At 38.7% G+C, this 16,427-nt stretch overlaps 4 protein-coding genes across 5 annotated transcripts; 3 read left to right on the top strand and 1 right to left on the bottom strand.

Moving 5' to 3' along the window:
- The first annotated feature begins 1,410 nt into the window (after positions 1 to 1,410).
- On the top strand, positions 1,411 to 9,740 carry LOC114354628 (proline-rich protein 36). 2 transcript variants are annotated; one of them, XM_028307113.1, is made up of 8 exons: positions 1,411 to 1,612; positions 1,691 to 2,608; positions 2,815 to 2,913; positions 3,245 to 3,316; positions 3,887 to 3,993; positions 4,524 to 4,585; positions 7,989 to 8,076; positions 8,162 to 9,740. In XM_028307113.1, the coding sequence occupies exons 1-8, from the start codon at positions 1,526 to 1,528 to the stop codon at positions 9,621 to 9,623; spliced, it is 2,895 nt and encodes a 964-aa protein (XP_028162914.1). In that variant the 5' UTR covers positions 1,411 to 1,525; the 3' UTR covers positions 9,624 to 9,740. The 2 variants fall into 2 exon arrangements, with proteins under 2 accessions (XP_028162914.1, XP_028162915.1); XM_028307114.1 differs by lacking the exon at positions 3,245 to 3,316.
- Positions 9,741 to 10,238: 498 nt separating this feature from the next.
- On the top strand, positions 10,239 to 11,908 carry LOC114354625 (V-type proton ATPase subunit D 1). Its single transcript, XM_028307110.1, has 5 exons — positions 10,239 to 10,505; positions 10,756 to 10,994; positions 11,155 to 11,236; positions 11,305 to 11,419; positions 11,730 to 11,908. The coding sequence occupies exons 1-5, from the start codon at positions 10,239 to 10,241 to the stop codon at positions 11,894 to 11,896; spliced, it is 870 nt and encodes a 289-aa protein (XP_028162911.1). The 3' UTR covers positions 11,897 to 11,908.
- A 235-nt stretch (positions 11,909 to 12,143) lies between these two features.
- Positions 12,144 to 14,558, bottom strand: LOC114354626 (uncharacterized). The gene is made up of 4 exons (XM_028307111.1): positions 14,225 to 14,558; positions 13,740 to 13,909; positions 13,530 to 13,610; positions 12,144 to 12,295 (listed from the first exon to the last, which is right to left on the bottom strand). Exons 1-4 carry the CDS (start codon positions 14,475 to 14,477, stop codon positions 12,212 to 12,214), a joined length of 588 nt encoding a protein of 195 aa, XP_028162912.1. The 5' UTR covers positions 14,478 to 14,558; the 3' UTR covers positions 12,144 to 12,211.
- Positions 14,559 to 14,658: 100 nt separating this feature from the next.
- ND-B16.6 (NADH dehydrogenase (ubiquinone) B16.6 subunit) lies at positions 14,659 to 16,227 on the top strand. Its single transcript, XM_028307112.1, has 3 exons — positions 14,659 to 14,810; positions 15,084 to 15,304; positions 15,924 to 16,227. Exons 1-3 carry the CDS (start codon positions 14,708 to 14,710, stop codon positions 16,059 to 16,061), a joined length of 462 nt encoding a protein of 153 aa, XP_028162913.1. The 5' UTR covers positions 14,659 to 14,707; the 3' UTR covers positions 16,062 to 16,227.
- The last annotated feature ends 200 nt before the right edge of the window (positions 16,228 to 16,427 follow it).

Here is a 16,427-nt window from a genome sequence, read left to right as displayed (position 1 = left end):
GTGTGATGTAATTTAAGTGATTAATAAAGTATTAAGTTTGTATAAAACTCGATTGCATAGTCTAAAATTAATATTTATGTACGTTGAAACTTTGTTTCCCACCTGAGATGTTTCTATGAATTTAATTCAGCTTATTTTATTATTTTCATTGCAAAAACTGAATATAAAAGATCTGTTTGATAAGAAAGTAGAAAACATGACAAAATACTTTATTACTCTGACTAAACTTTATTATAATAGGTACTTAAATGTATATAAAGAAGAAAGTATAACATTAGAATCCAGTTAACACAGATGGTAAATGTTTATTTTTTCATAATATGTAACAAATAGAGAAAACATATCATGTTTTGTAGTGATATAAAAACGGTTATTATGCAATTCAAGCCTTTTATTTATACCACAACTCTTATGTTATAAATTGGTTATAAATCCTACACCTTCTATCGAGTATCGATAATAATAATTTAAAAGAAATGGTATGGATACTATTGGTAGTGCATATCACATTGACATGCAAAGCCAAATACTGGCATTTTATATGTATAGCCGTACAAGTGCGTTTTTGCACCAAAAATGTAACAAATAAACATATACATTATAAATAACAGATACAATTTTGAAGAATGACCGATCATGGACATTGGCACCAATTTGTTGGCACGAAAACCATTACAATATCGATACTCATAGTTCTCGATATTATCGCATTATAAGTTATCGATGTTACAAACTATATTTTTTTAGTAGAGCACTATCCATACGATTGCTTTTTGTTCTCGAAAGATCTTTCAGTTTCGGAATCTCTAATTATTTTCCTTTAATACAGTTACAGTTATGTGTCCAAAAGGAAATAAAGAACTAAAAATTAAAAGATTATCCCAACTAATATTATAAATGCGAAAGTAACTCTGTCTGTCTGTCTGTCTGTCTGTTACGCTTTCCCGCTTAAACCTCGCAACCGATTTTGATGAAATTTGGCATAAAGATAGTTTGAGTCCCGGGAAAGAACATAGGATAGTTTTTATCCCGGTTTTGAACACAGGGACGCGCGCGATAAAGTTTTTCTGTGACAGACAAAATTCCACGCGGGCGAAGCCGCGGGCGGAAAGCTAGTTATAAATTAATTTTTCTGTTTTTTTATGCTCAAAATCCAAGGCCCAGTTCCAGAACTTTAACTTAATAATTAAAAAAATAAATCGTTCAGAAATTTTCATGCGTCAAAAAAGCTAAAACAAAGAAAATTAATACATACGTTGCAGAGCGTTGCCGCATAAAAATTAAATAAATCAATAAAACATTTTATAATACGTTTAAAAGTAAGATTCTCGTCATATTTTATTACTTGAAACCTAATTTATCGAAAAAATTCAATGCCAAATCGAATCAATTCGAATCGAGTTTTGATTTCCGGACAGTACTTTAAAATGTCAACAAGCTTCGTGTCGAAATCTATGATGCTTTGCGTTTTTCCTGAATAAATTAATAAAATAAATGTAAATAGGCAATATCACCTGTTCGAATTATGTCTGGGGGGCTAATAGATAAAGTGTACATAGGCTTGGATAATGCGCCGGCCGCATTCGACATCAAAGGACGAATCCTCGGCCCAGTGAGTGCATCCGACCGATTGTACTTTATTTTTGTAGTTTCAGCATCGTAAACGCTGATCGTCTCATGTAATTTACAGAACAGCACCAACTTGGAGTACATTCGTTCGGAGACAGGTGTCGTGGCGGTGTTGAAAAGTGAGAAATTCGAGCCGCTGCATCTGGCTTTGCATCACACGAGATCGGAGGCTTTGGCGGCCGCGAGGTCGTTGGCGCAGAATCTGATCGAGACGATAAGGGCCGAGCTGGCGCAATGGAGCGCCGCGCAGGCCGGGGGCCCGCCGCCGGCGCTGAACGTTCCGCCGCCGACTCTCAGCACCACAGCTGCGCCGCCGCCCGTCCCGCCGCCGCCGCCGCCGGCCGTCGCGACCGCCTCGCTGTCCACGCCGACCTCCATGACGCCCGCCGTCATGCCCCCCGTCGTCAGCGTGGCCCCCGCCGCCCCCCTCATGACCGTTCGACAACCGACCGTCCTCCAACTTCTACCTCAGCAGCAGTATGTCTTGAACCAGGAGAACGGGCAGCTCATCCCTATAGTCCAACCTGGGGTCCAGGTTTCCAACACAAACTTCACGTCGCTACCTATAGCGCAACCTCTGGGCTTGCAGCAACCTAATTTTGGCACACAGTTGGTTGACATATCGAGCATGCAGCCTGTGAATGTGACGCAGTTACGTCTCAGTGGTGTTCCGTCTTCCATGTCTATGATTTTGCCGAATGGTTTGACTTTCCCGCAAGCGAATCTGGCTGGGACGGACACTACAACTGTGAATGCGACAGCTACGCCCGTTGTCTGTGCAGCTCAGAGTAACTCGTCCCAAAAGATTTTGTACACCGATAAGGGTGATAAAGATGGCAAGTATCACATCCAAGGGGCTGACACTGTGCAGTGGACAATGCCTGGGTCACAGACAATGCTAATTCCATATCAACAATTGCAAGATTTGACATCTAATCAAGCAGGATTAGCAAATTTGCAAGCACAGCAATATGTGTCTGTAAGTACTAATTATTTACGTTTCTTACATATCTCTGACATAAATCAATAATCTTATTGCTCTAGCTAGATGCTATGAAAATAAAAACAATGATGAAACTACTTTATTTCCTTTTGTAAAAGATGTTATAATAAACTTTGTGTTCCCAGTGTATCATAATAATTATTATGACCATTATATTAATTGAGTGATGTAATATTTTCCAGATTGCCCCAGCTGGCACTTTACCACAGTCATCACTGCCCCTAACGGCAACTCAGTTGCAGCAGCTTCAAACGGGAACTATTATGCAGCTTAATCAAAAGGTAAAGACTGCTTGTTATGATAACAATTCCTCTTATAAGAATAAAAAATCTATTTTGAGAAAACTGAGTATGACATTAATTTTGAAATATACACTTCAGTATTATATGCAGCAAAAATATTTAATTACTTTTTTCAGCCTCCTTTAGAGATGTTTCTGTTGATCAGATTAATTTCATTAAAATTAGAAGGCAAAATTATCCAAAATAATACAGATTTTTCTACTATCCAAAAGAAAAAAACAAGCAGAATCATCTCTCAAAGGAATCCAAAATATCTAGTTGGTAGACCAATGTGTTTTCAAAGAAAATGTATGTATTTTGAATTCCCCAGCCGATAGTGAGCAGTGGTTCTTTGATAAACATAATATCGACTGGACAGGCGTCATCGCCGCAAATTTTTACTGTGAGCATTAAGCAGCATAAGTACTGTTCACATCTTATGTCACCCTTAACAGCTTTAAACCTACCAATGCTGTTTTCGCTCATTCTTTATTTCGTTACTTATGTGGGCTCTTAACGCGGGCGATATATTATTGTATGAATTAAAATTAAAAATGAATGAAGGAAAGTGTATCGCTCACGTAAAAAGTCTCGCCCCCTTAACCACAATATTTTGACTCCAGCTATTTCAATCCACTGGGTTTTTGTTCTTGGTCTGCTTTCGTTGTATTCATTCACTTGTCCTCAATTTGTTTTTCCTTTGGTGTTTAGGTGTCTGATCTCATCACATCTTTGGTTTAAATTATAATTTAAGTTGTTTTTTAGTTTGTAACCTAAATGTAACCCATTTCTTAGCAAAAATAGCCTTGCACTAATCTTTTCTTTTGCGTCAATACTTAAAGTTATTCCATTAATTTATTTCCCTAATCATGCAATACATGAATTGCTTATCACCTAACACATTTCATAAACTAATAAAAATTGTGTTAATTTCTATGACAATAATAATGTTTGTCTATTATGTTAATTTTAGAGTTCATCAACACCGACTAAAAATGTGAATCATGAAGTCCGAGGACAGAAGAGGTTATCGGACGGTACCCCCAGCCAACTGCAACTCAGGCCAATAGCCCCAGCGGGGTAAGTCCTAGAAATAAGAAACCTCCATTAATATACTTCATTTTTTACTTTCAGCCCAGTCCTGAATATAATCAAAACATTTAAAATTGCAATCTTTTCCATGTCAATTTAAGTAAAAAATGTTTTAATCATATCTAATCAACTTCAAACCTTACGGAAACGACATTGTTCTTGTTAAAATTTTAAGGACTTTAAGCAATTGGCGTTAAAACTCGTCGTTTCTTCAAGGAAGAAGTTTCTACTACGAGCGGAGTTCTCCGGAGCAGCTGCGGTCTTCAATTTAGTTTTAAGAATAATTCATTTTCATTTCACAATCATGAGCTTCTTCATCATTCATTTACTTAACTGCAATCAAATGATGACGGAGCTTATGAAAAAAATCATAGCATTGCTAGCAGATAACCGTACCTAACAGAGAACTCTAAAGCCTAAGCTCTAAGAGTTATTTTCGACTGGAAGACGAAGATCCCTGAGGAGACTTTGATATGTTTGTACGATGTGTGTGTGAATTGTAACCATGTGGTCTCCAGGTCGCATGTACCGCAGGAGAAGAGCTCGGCGAGAGAGTCCCGAAACTGGACCGCAGCCGCAGGTATTTTGACAGCCGAGATTGTGTCGTAACTGAGGCGAATTCTTGAAACCAACCTTTTGATTGCGACATAAAGTTCAAACTTAAGGGGCCTGTTTAACTAGAGATCTGTGAAGATCGTTTTCTATGATCTAATCTAATCATAGAGAATAGGATCATAGAGACATTATCACAATGATTTTTATTAAAAAACAAACACATACCTGCTTACCATGTATGTCGTGACATTTCTATTCTATCAGTACGGCTAGCACGAAAAAATTTCGAGTTCGAATCGTTTGCGTATTCGTATCGCCATCAAAAGATTTAGTACGAAAACTACAACAGCGTCCTTGTGAACGTGTCGTAAAGTGAACTTAGTATGAGAAATGGTTGCACAAAACTTATTTAGAGAATCAAAATTGTCACGTTATCGTTTAATTCGAAAGTTGAGTATCGAATTTTGTCGAATACGCAAACGATTCGAAGACGAAAGTTGTTCATGCTAGAGGTACTGACATACTGCATAGTTTACAAAAAACTAGTGTTTGTATGTAATACATTTTTGACGCGGAATTCAAAGTCGAAGCATTTTGACGAAGGCATAGGTAAACACCGAAAATAGGAAACTGATGTCACCGAAATAATAATTTATTTTGACTTCAATAATAGCACTATTACTCTTTGTTTTTACATTTAACACAATGTAACGTAGTTAATTAAAAAGTCGAATAAATTAAGACCTGGTAAACACTAGAATTTCCAAAATTCTATGTGGAAATCCGGTTGTTCGGGATTTCCACACGACAAATTACAAGCAAGATAGATTACTCATACATAATTTCCTACCGCTTGGGTAGTTTGTCAGTTTTCTTAGAAAGCCAACAGAATCATTTATTACAACTACGTAGCTGCCACGATGTTAAACTTGATTTGTCGTCCCTTCAATACTTTATTATAAAAATAATTGGTCTCAGTTACGATTACGCTTTTGTAAACTGTTTTAATGTATATGTATTTTAACTTTTAATGTACAGTCGATAGCACATGAGACTACACATGTTTGTTGCCAAACTAACCCCTATTACTACCTTATTAGACCTTTTTTTGTCACCTTTTATCCGCTTTGCAATGGAGGGAAGTCGAACTTTAACTTCGAACTCCTCCTATGTTCTTCTGATTAATTTCGTTGCGGGTCCAATGACAGTTTAACTTTCCTCCGGGACAAACTTGACCCTTCACTGTTTGGGTTTTTATTGGCGGTCAAGCTGTAGATCCTGGATACACAGGAGTTGCAGCGGTGGGAACGAGAGTTGGGAATAGTCCCGTACCATATATGCCACAGTGTCAAACTTGATGTGCCATCGTCTGATTCTATAGGCTTTGCGTAAATTGCGTAGGTCAAGTGAAAATGCCCTTGCGTAGCTAGCTACAAAAGTACAAACTGATCGAGTTGATTGCGTACCGAGCCGTGACGTCACATCGACGCTGGTACGGACGGGGCGAACGCGGGGAGGTGTGCAGTGGGAGGGAGAGTCGCATACCAGCGAGGTGCGCATTTACAGAGTAAATACAAATGAGTAGGTCATCTTCATAAAAACGCACGGGCGCGGTTTGTATGTGAGCGCGGCAACACGTATGCGGCGCGCACGCACACACTGACAAAATTTAGCAGTTCACAGCGTGTCAGTGTGTGCGTGCGCGCCGCAAACGTATATTGGCGCGCTCACATACAAACCGCGCTCGGTGCGTTTCTATGAAGATGACCTACTCATTTGTATTTACTCTGGCAGTGAGCTCGATCGGGTTGTACCTCTTGTTTTTGCATTATGCTTTTGCGTAATTATATTCAGTTATTTTTCGCTAAAACGTGTTATATTTAAAGGATTAGCATTTGCGCGTAAAACGTAAAAAATATGGCGTAGTTTGAACATTGACGAATGATCGCAAGGAGCAGTGACCCTTTTTGAGGCAAACATGTTATTATTAACATATGTCTTCTGATACTCGTGCGATCTTTATTCAATTCAAACTTCAATGTATTTTTGAACAGACAAAAAGTTTTCTGTAAACTACGTATATTATTTAAAAATAGTGCTACTTACAATAATACTACAAAATATGGTCTCTAAAAATCTATGTGTACTTAATGGTGCTTTAAGTATTTGTTGATGTTTAATGTTGTGCACAGCGTAATCTATATTGGTGGCTCTCTTGAGCCATAGTAGAAAGATATTAGTTTATTTAGGCATTAGAGCACTTAGCGTAATTTACTACACTACAATCTTTGTGTCAACTTTAAAACCTACATGGAAACTTAATCACTAGAATTTCCTTACATTATTTTAAAATTTCATCAAAATCTGTCCAGTAGTAATATGTATAGAAAACATTTATATTAATATTTAAGCTGGCCTCAGACCACGTCAAATTAGCGTAGCGTAAACCTCAATTATTTATTATTCGTGAAACAACGGCGGCAACGGCGTCTTATTTTAATTGTTTTAATAAGTTTTATGTTGATTGTTCTTACCAAAGTACCTCCTGTGTGCATCAGCGTTTATTTTGTTATTAGCATTGCGTAATTAAAGAAATTAGTTTCTTTCAAAAAATTTTTGACGCGTGCAGAAGCGTAAAAGTTTAAAAAAATATATTTTATAAAAAGTTGACACCCATTCTCACAAAAATTTGCGCTTTTTTTTTGTAGCAACTTGTGTCGCCATTATCGTTTTCCCTTGGCCCGATGCGTAACCCTCTAATTTGTATGTCGAAAATCCTTGCATGTAATATTTTCCAGATTTGTAGTTTATAATGGAAGCAGTTTTTGAAGGAGAATTCATGAAGAAACTACAATATGTATTTAAGGCGACAAGTTGTCCGGAGCTCGCGTCGTCAATTCGTCATACATAAAAATGGCAGCAGTAGCAGAATTGAGAATTATAAGTTTTGTTGCTTTTATTTCTTAGGTTTATCTTTTGGCATTCGATCCTGGGAAGACCTCAGTTGCTGTTAAGCTGAAGTAGCTGATTCAGAATTCCAGACGAAACTTATCCACGTTTTTTTATATTGAACCCTCTTTAATTCTCTCCCTGCATGTTTTATCTGTTTTTTACGTAAAGTTCATAATATTTTTTTCATTTTACCAAACAAAACTAGCATGTAGTTTTGTACATACTGTGGTAACATGAAAAATGGCATTAACGTTAAGTACTTATTTTAACATTTATTTGCGTTCTAGAATTATGCGTAATTCGGATAACATATTCATGAGGCAGATTTGCGTAATCGCTAAGCGTAACTTTTTATGATTTTAATTAATAATTTTGAGTATAACACGGCATTAGCGTAATTCATAGCGTCAGCGTAATTTGTAGCGTCGAGTGAAGTAAATAGTTTATTTTTGTAATCCTGCCATATTTTCCTGCAGCTAGAGACAACACTGTGGTCAGTATGGGAATGAAAATCAACCCCGCCCACGGCACCATTATACACGTGTCTTCTGGTCAGCAGACAAAGTAAGAAAAATCCTAATTTCTTCCCCCACTAATAGATACACTTTTTGACGACCCCTTAAACTTTGATTTACCCATTTGTTCACAGCGTATCAGCTTCAGGAGTGACACAAGACGGAACGGGAATGTACATACGGCAAATAGACAGAAACTCCATTCAAATACAATCTAGCAAAGACGGCCAGAAGCAGGATTTATCGGCGAATAAGCAAATACAGAGCACGGCACAGAATGTGCAGATGATAACCGTGCCGCAGGGGATGACAGTCCTGCAGAATCCTCTGAACATCGGCCAGATGCCCACCATGATCGGGCAGCCCAATAGTCAGGTTTACATGATACCTGCCAACCATCCGAATCTCGTCCAAACTGGAGGACTGCCCCCGGGACTCATCGGCCAACAGGTCCTCCAACCGGGTCAGAACGTCACGGTGATGCAGCCGAATCAATTGGCCATGCCCGGTGGCGTCCAGTACAATGTGCCGTTTATGAACATGCCAAACTCTCAATACATGCCTGGTATAAATCTAAACACGCAGCTATCGGCCCAGCAGCTCAACGCGGCCTTAGCCGGCCAGCAACTGGCGAATCCTAACCTCATGTCGGGGACCATCCCCATAGTCCAGGCGCCTCCACCGTCTTCCCCGATGGCGAACCCTGCTCAAACCATCCCGGTGTCTCAACCGCCGCCCGTGCATCAAATCGTGCAACAAAATCCCTACGGAACACCCACCTCGCAGTACGCCGGAATGCCTCCACAGTACATGATGCAGGCGAACTCTAGTGCCATAACCGTTCCTACTAACAACCCTAATGTACAGTACACAATTCCCAATAACCAGAGCACTAATCCCCCCGCGAGCAACGGCAATGGCCAGTCTAACAACTCGAGCGACACTGACACTAGCAACGGCGCCACTAACCAAACTAATTACATCACTTCCTCATCACAAGAAAGCTACGCGATGTCGACGGCGACCAGCGTACAGAATCCTCAGCAAAGCTATCAGTCTGATTCGACGAACCAGGCGACGGCGTTCCCCCCACCGAATCAGCCTTCTACCCCACCGAACTACGGCAACTCGAATGGCAACGGCCAGGCGGCGGCGTACAACGTGAGCCAGACGACCACCGCGCAGCCGCCGCCGAATTACAACCCGAACGGAAGCAACGGGTCGAATCCTCAGGCAGCTAACCAGGGCTACGGGCCGGCGACGACGCCCATATCCCAGAACAATTCCCAGAGCAGCTTCTCGCCGTCGACGACGCCGGCGCCGAACCAGTCTTACCCGACGACGAATCTCCCGAATATGCCGAATGTGGCGTACCCACCGAATCAAGCGCCGCAGAATCCGTATCCGAACGCGACTGGGCAGAACTTGGCAGCTTACGCGAACAACCAGTACCAGTACACTAGCAGGCCTTGGTTCCGGCCGCGCTACACGTCTCCGCAGGGCTCGCCCTACAGCTCGGGCGCCGGGCCGCCCGCCGGGCCGCCCATGCCCGTGCCTCCTCCGTCTGCCAACTACAACTACTGGCAGGATAGTTGAGAGTGTGACATTCTAGAATTGGACACGATTTCAAGTGACGAATCTATGTTTTATAACTACAATCAATATCAGTGAACATAAATACTGTACGTAGATATTATTATTGTTTAGCGTAAGGTAGAATAAAGAAAACTGCTTTAATTGAAAAATGATTTATGATACATTTATAAAATGTAAAAATATGTAAGAAAACTAAATTGTATAAATAAAATTAATGAAGCATTCCATAATATTTTTCTTTGTGTTAGTCTGTCACAGAAAAACTTTATCGCGCGCGTCCCTGTTTCAAAAACCGGGATAAAAACTATCCTATGTTCTTTCCCGGGACTCAAACTATCTCTATGCCAAATTTCATCAAAATCGGTTGCGAGGTTTAAGCGGGAAAGCGTAACAGACAGACAGAGTTACTTTCGCATTTATAATATTAGTTGGGATTAAGACAAAATGCTGATGATGATCAGAGATCAGAGGGTACTCTCAGACCATAAACCATTTCTCCAGATAAAGGCCTCTACCTCATTTACTTCATCGTGTCTATGGCCAATGGCCTACGTCAACTTTGATTCATGATTTGAGATACGCTGTCACTTTTGCAAACTACATTTCGGTTTAAAAATGAATACCGAGAATCGTTACCCTGTAACAGCCTCGTTATTTATGCTTCGAGAGATCAAACACCGTCAGGAGCAAGTGCATCGAGGGTACCAGCTCTTGAGGCGTAAGGCCGAGGCTCTGCGTCTTCGAGGAAGGCAGGCGGCAGCTGAGCTTGCTTCCACCCAGGCCATCCTAGGGCACACCTTGAGGGAGGCCTACATATCGCTGGCTGCTGTCAAGTTCACTAACGGAGAGTCTAATGCGATGGTGTTGGAGAATATTGGCCAGGTTATGCAAACTTTTTACTTGTTTCCTTACTAAGTATCAATAACATTTCTGATACAAGACGTCCATTTGCTTAATATTAGACCTTCCCGATTAATTTTTAGATTGGCTGAAGCGGTCCTTCCTTTGTTAAAGTGACCATTACAGCCAGTTTAAACCTCCATTCCGTCGCCTATAAGTAAGATTTATAGGTAGCTTAGTAGAATACAGGTAGTTTGTGCATGGAAGTTTTAAAATAAATACATCTCTAAAGGCTCAAGTCAGAGTCCAGCGAATCCCAGAAAACATATCCGGAGTCGCTACTGTCTCCTTACAAGCGGTAGAAGACGCGACCGTGAGTGATGCCCTGCGGTATGCCGGCTTAGGTGCAGGAGGCCACCGCACTGGTGAAGCCAAGAAGGCCTTCCGCGAAGCCGTGCTCACACTCATCAAGTTCGCTTCCTTGAGGAACACCTGCATTCTTCTGGACGAGGCAATCCGGACTACTCTCAGGTACGACGCTAATACCTATTGCTTTAGAAAAAACATTCGGATTTGGTCGGTTGAGGTTGAATTATTGATATTGATATGGTAAAACTCTTGTAGAAGAGGTTTAGTTAGATTGATAAATTGCTATCTTGTAGAGCTTTAACGATGAATCATTATTTTTCAGAAAAGTAAACGGCATTGAAAAGGTTATCATGCCGAAGTTACGCAATACTGAAAATTATATTTTGATGGAAATGGATGAAAGGGTAATATTAGAGATTTATTTGTGAAACAGCTTTGTTTCAGTTTACTTATTTTAAATGTTTTTTCTTAGGAGAGGGAGGAATTCCACCGCTTGAAAATGGTGAAGGCAAAGAAAAATCGCACGCAAGCGTTCGCGGCCCGTGCAGAAGCCACTTGCAAAGCTATTGGCGAAAGCGAAACTAGTGGTTAGAAATCCATTAATTTATACTTCATTTACCTTTTGCAATTCGTACGTAATGAGCGGTTACTTGTTATTCCAATCAGAAATATTGTGCGATCAAAGTCCCATCCATAGCTAAAAATAAAGTGAATTTCGCGAGAATTTTGATTGTCAAGTCGGAACGTAAGCATCATTTCTGTGCATCTTTTCAGTCAGTCATTTTCATTTCACAGAGTAGGTACTGAACATAGGCCTCCCCCAAATGTTTTCAGATTGAACGATTTAGATTGTTATTTCTTGCTGCTAGTTATACCCATGGAAAAATTTGCTTACAGACTTGTTGAGCACTCCCTCCGTGTCCCGCATCCGATCCCTTGAGTGCCTGACGGTGGCGAGCATCCTCTACCCTTGCACCGCCATTTCCTCCACCACGGACTCTGCGGGCGACTTCAAGCCCGTCTGCTACCCTCATAACTGGGACGACGATGATTTGCTTTTCTAAAGTTACGTTACCTTACCCGTGTGTTAGCACGACGCATTAATGTTTAAATGGCACAATCTTACACAATGTGTCGCTTCACGCTTGTATTGAAATCGTCAAATTCTCTAGAATATCGGAAATTCGGAATTGACTCGAGCAGTTTGTGCCGTAATTTATACTATGCGTAGGTTCTATGTAACTTGTTATCCAAGTTGGGAAACTGACTGCTATTGAATTGAAAAACCATTATTTATTACTAATGAAATATATTTTCATTTAAATACAAGCATTTTAATTTGCACACCGTAAATAATAAATAAGTTGACGCACACAAAATTACAAAACCCAACCATTATCCAATCTCTCCTCCATTGGTTTGGTGAAATATTGGCACCGGCGGAATTTTTCCAATATTTCTCCCTGAAACGAAAAACAACGCGCTATTAGCAAAACTTGATAGTAGATTAGACGGGTTAACGAGTTCTTTTTAAAATACAGTGTGAGTCACGTTAAAGTGTACATATGAAAATAGATGAAACTAGATCTATTTTTATCGACAAAAAAGAGGTCAAAAAATTTTTGAGATTTTTTTTTAATTTTTTATAGAATTTTTTTTCTTCAAATTACTTATTGTAAAGAAAACGTAATAACTTTTAAACTAAGCGGTATATCCTGATAAAATAAAAACAGTAATAATGCTAAATAACAGGCAATACTAAAAAAATACATAAAATACACAAAAAAGGCCAACAAATAATAAAAAAAATATACTTTTTGAAAAAATTCCGCTTAAAAATTCGTGCTTTTTTGGTTATTTGATGAATTTCTCCAAAAAATGCCCCTATAACCGGTAGTTTTTATTACTTTGTATTATTCTCTATCGTATTACCTTCGTAAAACGAAAAATCGCATGTCTCTATCCCTATCACAACGTTTGCAATGATCGTTTGAACTAAGCCTCTCCGGGCGCGCCATTCAACGCTTCGTTAACAACAAAACTGAAAATGGCTCTAGATTTGTAATTTTGATAAAGACAAGTTAGATTTCAAATAAAAACAAAAGATTTCGAAGTAAAATAAGCATTTTAGTTAAAATTAAAATTGTCTCTACCTGTAGCGGAGAATAATGTTGTGGCAGGCCTTTGTTCAAACGATCATAGCAAATGTTGTGATAGGGATAGAGACATGCGATTTTAGGTTTTACAAAGATAATACGATAGAAAATAATACAAAGTAATAAAAACCACCTGTTATGGGGGCATTTTTTTGAGAAATTTATAAAATAACCAAAAAAACACGAATTTTTAAGCAGATTTTTTTCAAAAAGTATCATTTTTTATTATTTTTTGGCATTTTTTGTGTATTTTATGTATTTTTTTAGTATCGCCTGTTATTAAGCATTATTATTGTTTTTATTTTATCAGGATATACCGCTTAGTTTAAAAGTTATTACGTTTTCTTTACAATAAGTAATTTGAAGAAAAAAAATTATATAAAAAATTTAAAAAAAATCACAAAAATTTTTTGACCTCTTTTTTGTCGATAAAAATAGGTCTAGTTTCATTTATTTTCATATGTACACTTTAACGTGACTCACACTGTATACGGCAATCTGATGGAACTTTGTCATACTACCACGCAAGTTAGGTACTTACAGGGCCAGTCTTCTTTATAGATTCACTATAATACGTGATTGCACTCGATCCAGTTCCATAAAGTGGATACTTGAGATGCATCTGTAATAAACACATTGTAGAGTTAGTTGTCGTATCTAATCTACTCAGCATTGACGAATTTAATTTGCCCTTAAAAACCCTACAGTTATCGGGATTATACAGTGTAGGAAAATGAAAAGATTGCCTCACATTTTTGTCGGCAGTAACTTCTAAATTGCGTGGTTCAAAATTGTCTCGTATGTAGTTGGCGTCGTACTCGGAGCAATATTCGACCACTGGCTGCGAGGTGGCTAATTCTTCAATCACTTCGTCCAGCATTTGCTCCCAAAAGAAATCGGTCAACATCCTTTTGCGAATACCTAAAATTCACATAAAAGATCTAAATTAAATATTATTCACTTTTAGTAATTAAAAAAAAAACTATTTAGAAATCCGTGATGATTAAAAAGTTGTATGCATTAATTTTCTGTGGTTGAAACAATCTTGGTCCTGCTGGGTTCGATTCCTAGATCGGAGCGCATCATAAAGCATAATATCTAAAATGCTTTGTGTAGAACTTACTTAGTGGTTCCCAGTTTAGTTTGAAGAAAGATGATTGTTAACAACAAAATAAGATCTTAATTCCTAGCCTGCTTCTAAGTCTTACTATTACTAGACCTAAGCCTAAGTCCTACCTTCGCCATGTTTGGGTTTTTTAGGAACTGAAAAGCTATCGCGCATTTCACTGCCTTTGGCAGGAACTTCTCTCCCATCCTGAAGAATCCAGTCTCGGCTAAAATTCTTTCCTTTCCCATATGCAGATTTTTCTATGGGAACCTTTGGATGAAGTTTTATACGTTCGAGGGGTCTTATTTTAAGTTGATCCTCTTCGTTGTCTGGTTCTGGGAGATCTGCTTGTACGCCTTCATCAATAGTATCAGATTCCATTGTTTAAAATGTTTATATAAAAATCTCGAGAAGAAAAGAAACTGAAAGCGTTTGAGTCTGAAAAAAACTTCGTTGTCATGGAAATTACAATAACATGGTGTATAAATAACTAAACGCAATGCTTGCAATCTACTCCTACGAACAAAACGTAATCTGTCAAAGTCATTGTTTTTGTTTGTCATTTCTGTCAGTGTCATTGAAAAAAAAAATACACTCAGTCAAAGTCAAAAATGGCTGAGGCTTGTCAAATAATTCGAAAACAAGATTTGCCCCCTCCTGGGGGCTACAAACCCATACCATTTAAAAGAATCCCCGCTAAATCATATTTTAGTGGTAAGTTTACAATTTATTATAACTTAACAGTGCTATAAACTTGTTATGTAATCTTTGAGGTTAGGTCTGTTTACCTGTAGATATTTGAGAAAATCATTACAAAACTGTAAAAAAGATACATTATTTTTGCTTTATAAACTGTCTATTTAACACTGTGAGCTAGAAACATTCAGGGATAACTTTAGTGTCGTTTAACGGCTAATTTGTTGTAGTTCTAACAAGATCTATTATGACCTCTATAAGCAGCGCTAAACTCTGATTTTTATCTTCCAGGCTACGCCATAATCGCTGGTTACATCGGTATCACAGCCGGAGCGATCTACCTGTACAACTTGACGTACAAACAGATCAAAAAGAATGAGATCGAGATGCGTTCGGCCAAGATGGCCATCTACCCGATGTTGCTGGCCGAGAGAGACCGCGAGTACATGAAGCAGCTCCGCAGGAACCGTGACGCGGAGGCCGAGCTCATGCGCGACGTGCCTGGATGGGAGGTAAGCTCAATTCAATGAGGGCTATCGTTTTAATACTTAACAGTTGGCACCCCTGGCGATTGACAGGACCTTACTCTACAGTGGCGCCATCTTGACGAGTGCAAATGCGATAGTCCTCTTACCACTTTCGCGCTCACCAGTTGGTGCCACTGTCTTCGCTACTAGCAAGTGACAGGACCTTACTCTACAGTGGCGCTAACTGGTGAGCGCTAAAACGATAGCCCTCATTTCTTTAGTATCTACACCAGTATTGTAGTTGTAATAGTGTTATTTTGAAACAATAAAAGAGTCAGAAGTTCTATTGTCTCTACAAACTATGAATAACTCTAGTTATACTATGATAAACCATGAATAATTTTATAGTAAGAAGGATTTCAGTTAGTGCCAGACATAAAAATCAAACCCTAAAACTTTACAGCCTGTTGGACTAAGCTTCTTGCTCAATTTGATCTCATCACTTGTTTTCTTGCAATTTATGTAGTTAAAATTGACTAGCAATACTAGTAAATCTTGTGATTAAGAAACTACATTTATTATCAATCCATAAAAACTTTGATAAACTTTAACATTCAATATTGTAATTTTTGCCATTATTCATGGTTTCATATTTATATTTCAGGTTGGCACTTGGTATGGCGAGCGGGTATACAAAAAGTTGCCCCCTGACGCGTTGGTGGAGCCAATCTTCCACGAGTACTACGCCCACAGTGACCCCCATGACTGGTTCCAGAGAGCTTACCTTAAACTATGGTCGTAAACAGCTCCCATAAGCGTACAAGCTATCAACTACAATTAAATTAGTTCAATTTTGAATGGTAGTAGCGTTTCAAGTATCTGGCTGCCTCGATAACTTGCAATTAATATCAAGTATGTATCAATTATGGTTGTCTGCTTGAAGAATTCAATAAAATATTTAATAGAGATTTTGCAGTATTTCTTTTTAAATAGATTTTTTTATTTAACTAGCTTTGCAGTTATAAATGGCCTATTTCAAGCAACTAAATGGTCTACTAAAGAACAACGACATCTAATCTATCCATCATCAAAACTTTCATATTTGTTATGGTTAAATTGGTATAGGAAAAACACATCACAAAATCAAAGGTAATTGTTATAAACATTT

The sequence above is a fragment of the Ostrinia furnacalis genome, unplaced genomic scaffold (genome assembly GCF_004193835.3).
Source record: "Ostrinia furnacalis isolate ACB-3 unplaced genomic scaffold, ASM419383v2 OfSCF2101, whole genome shotgun sequence".
NCBI classification, from domain to species: domain Eukaryota; kingdom Metazoa; phylum Arthropoda; class Insecta; order Lepidoptera; family Crambidae; genus Ostrinia; species Ostrinia furnacalis.
Note: the sequence above shows the minus strand (reverse complement) of the source record. Positions and strands in the feature narration are given on the sequence as shown.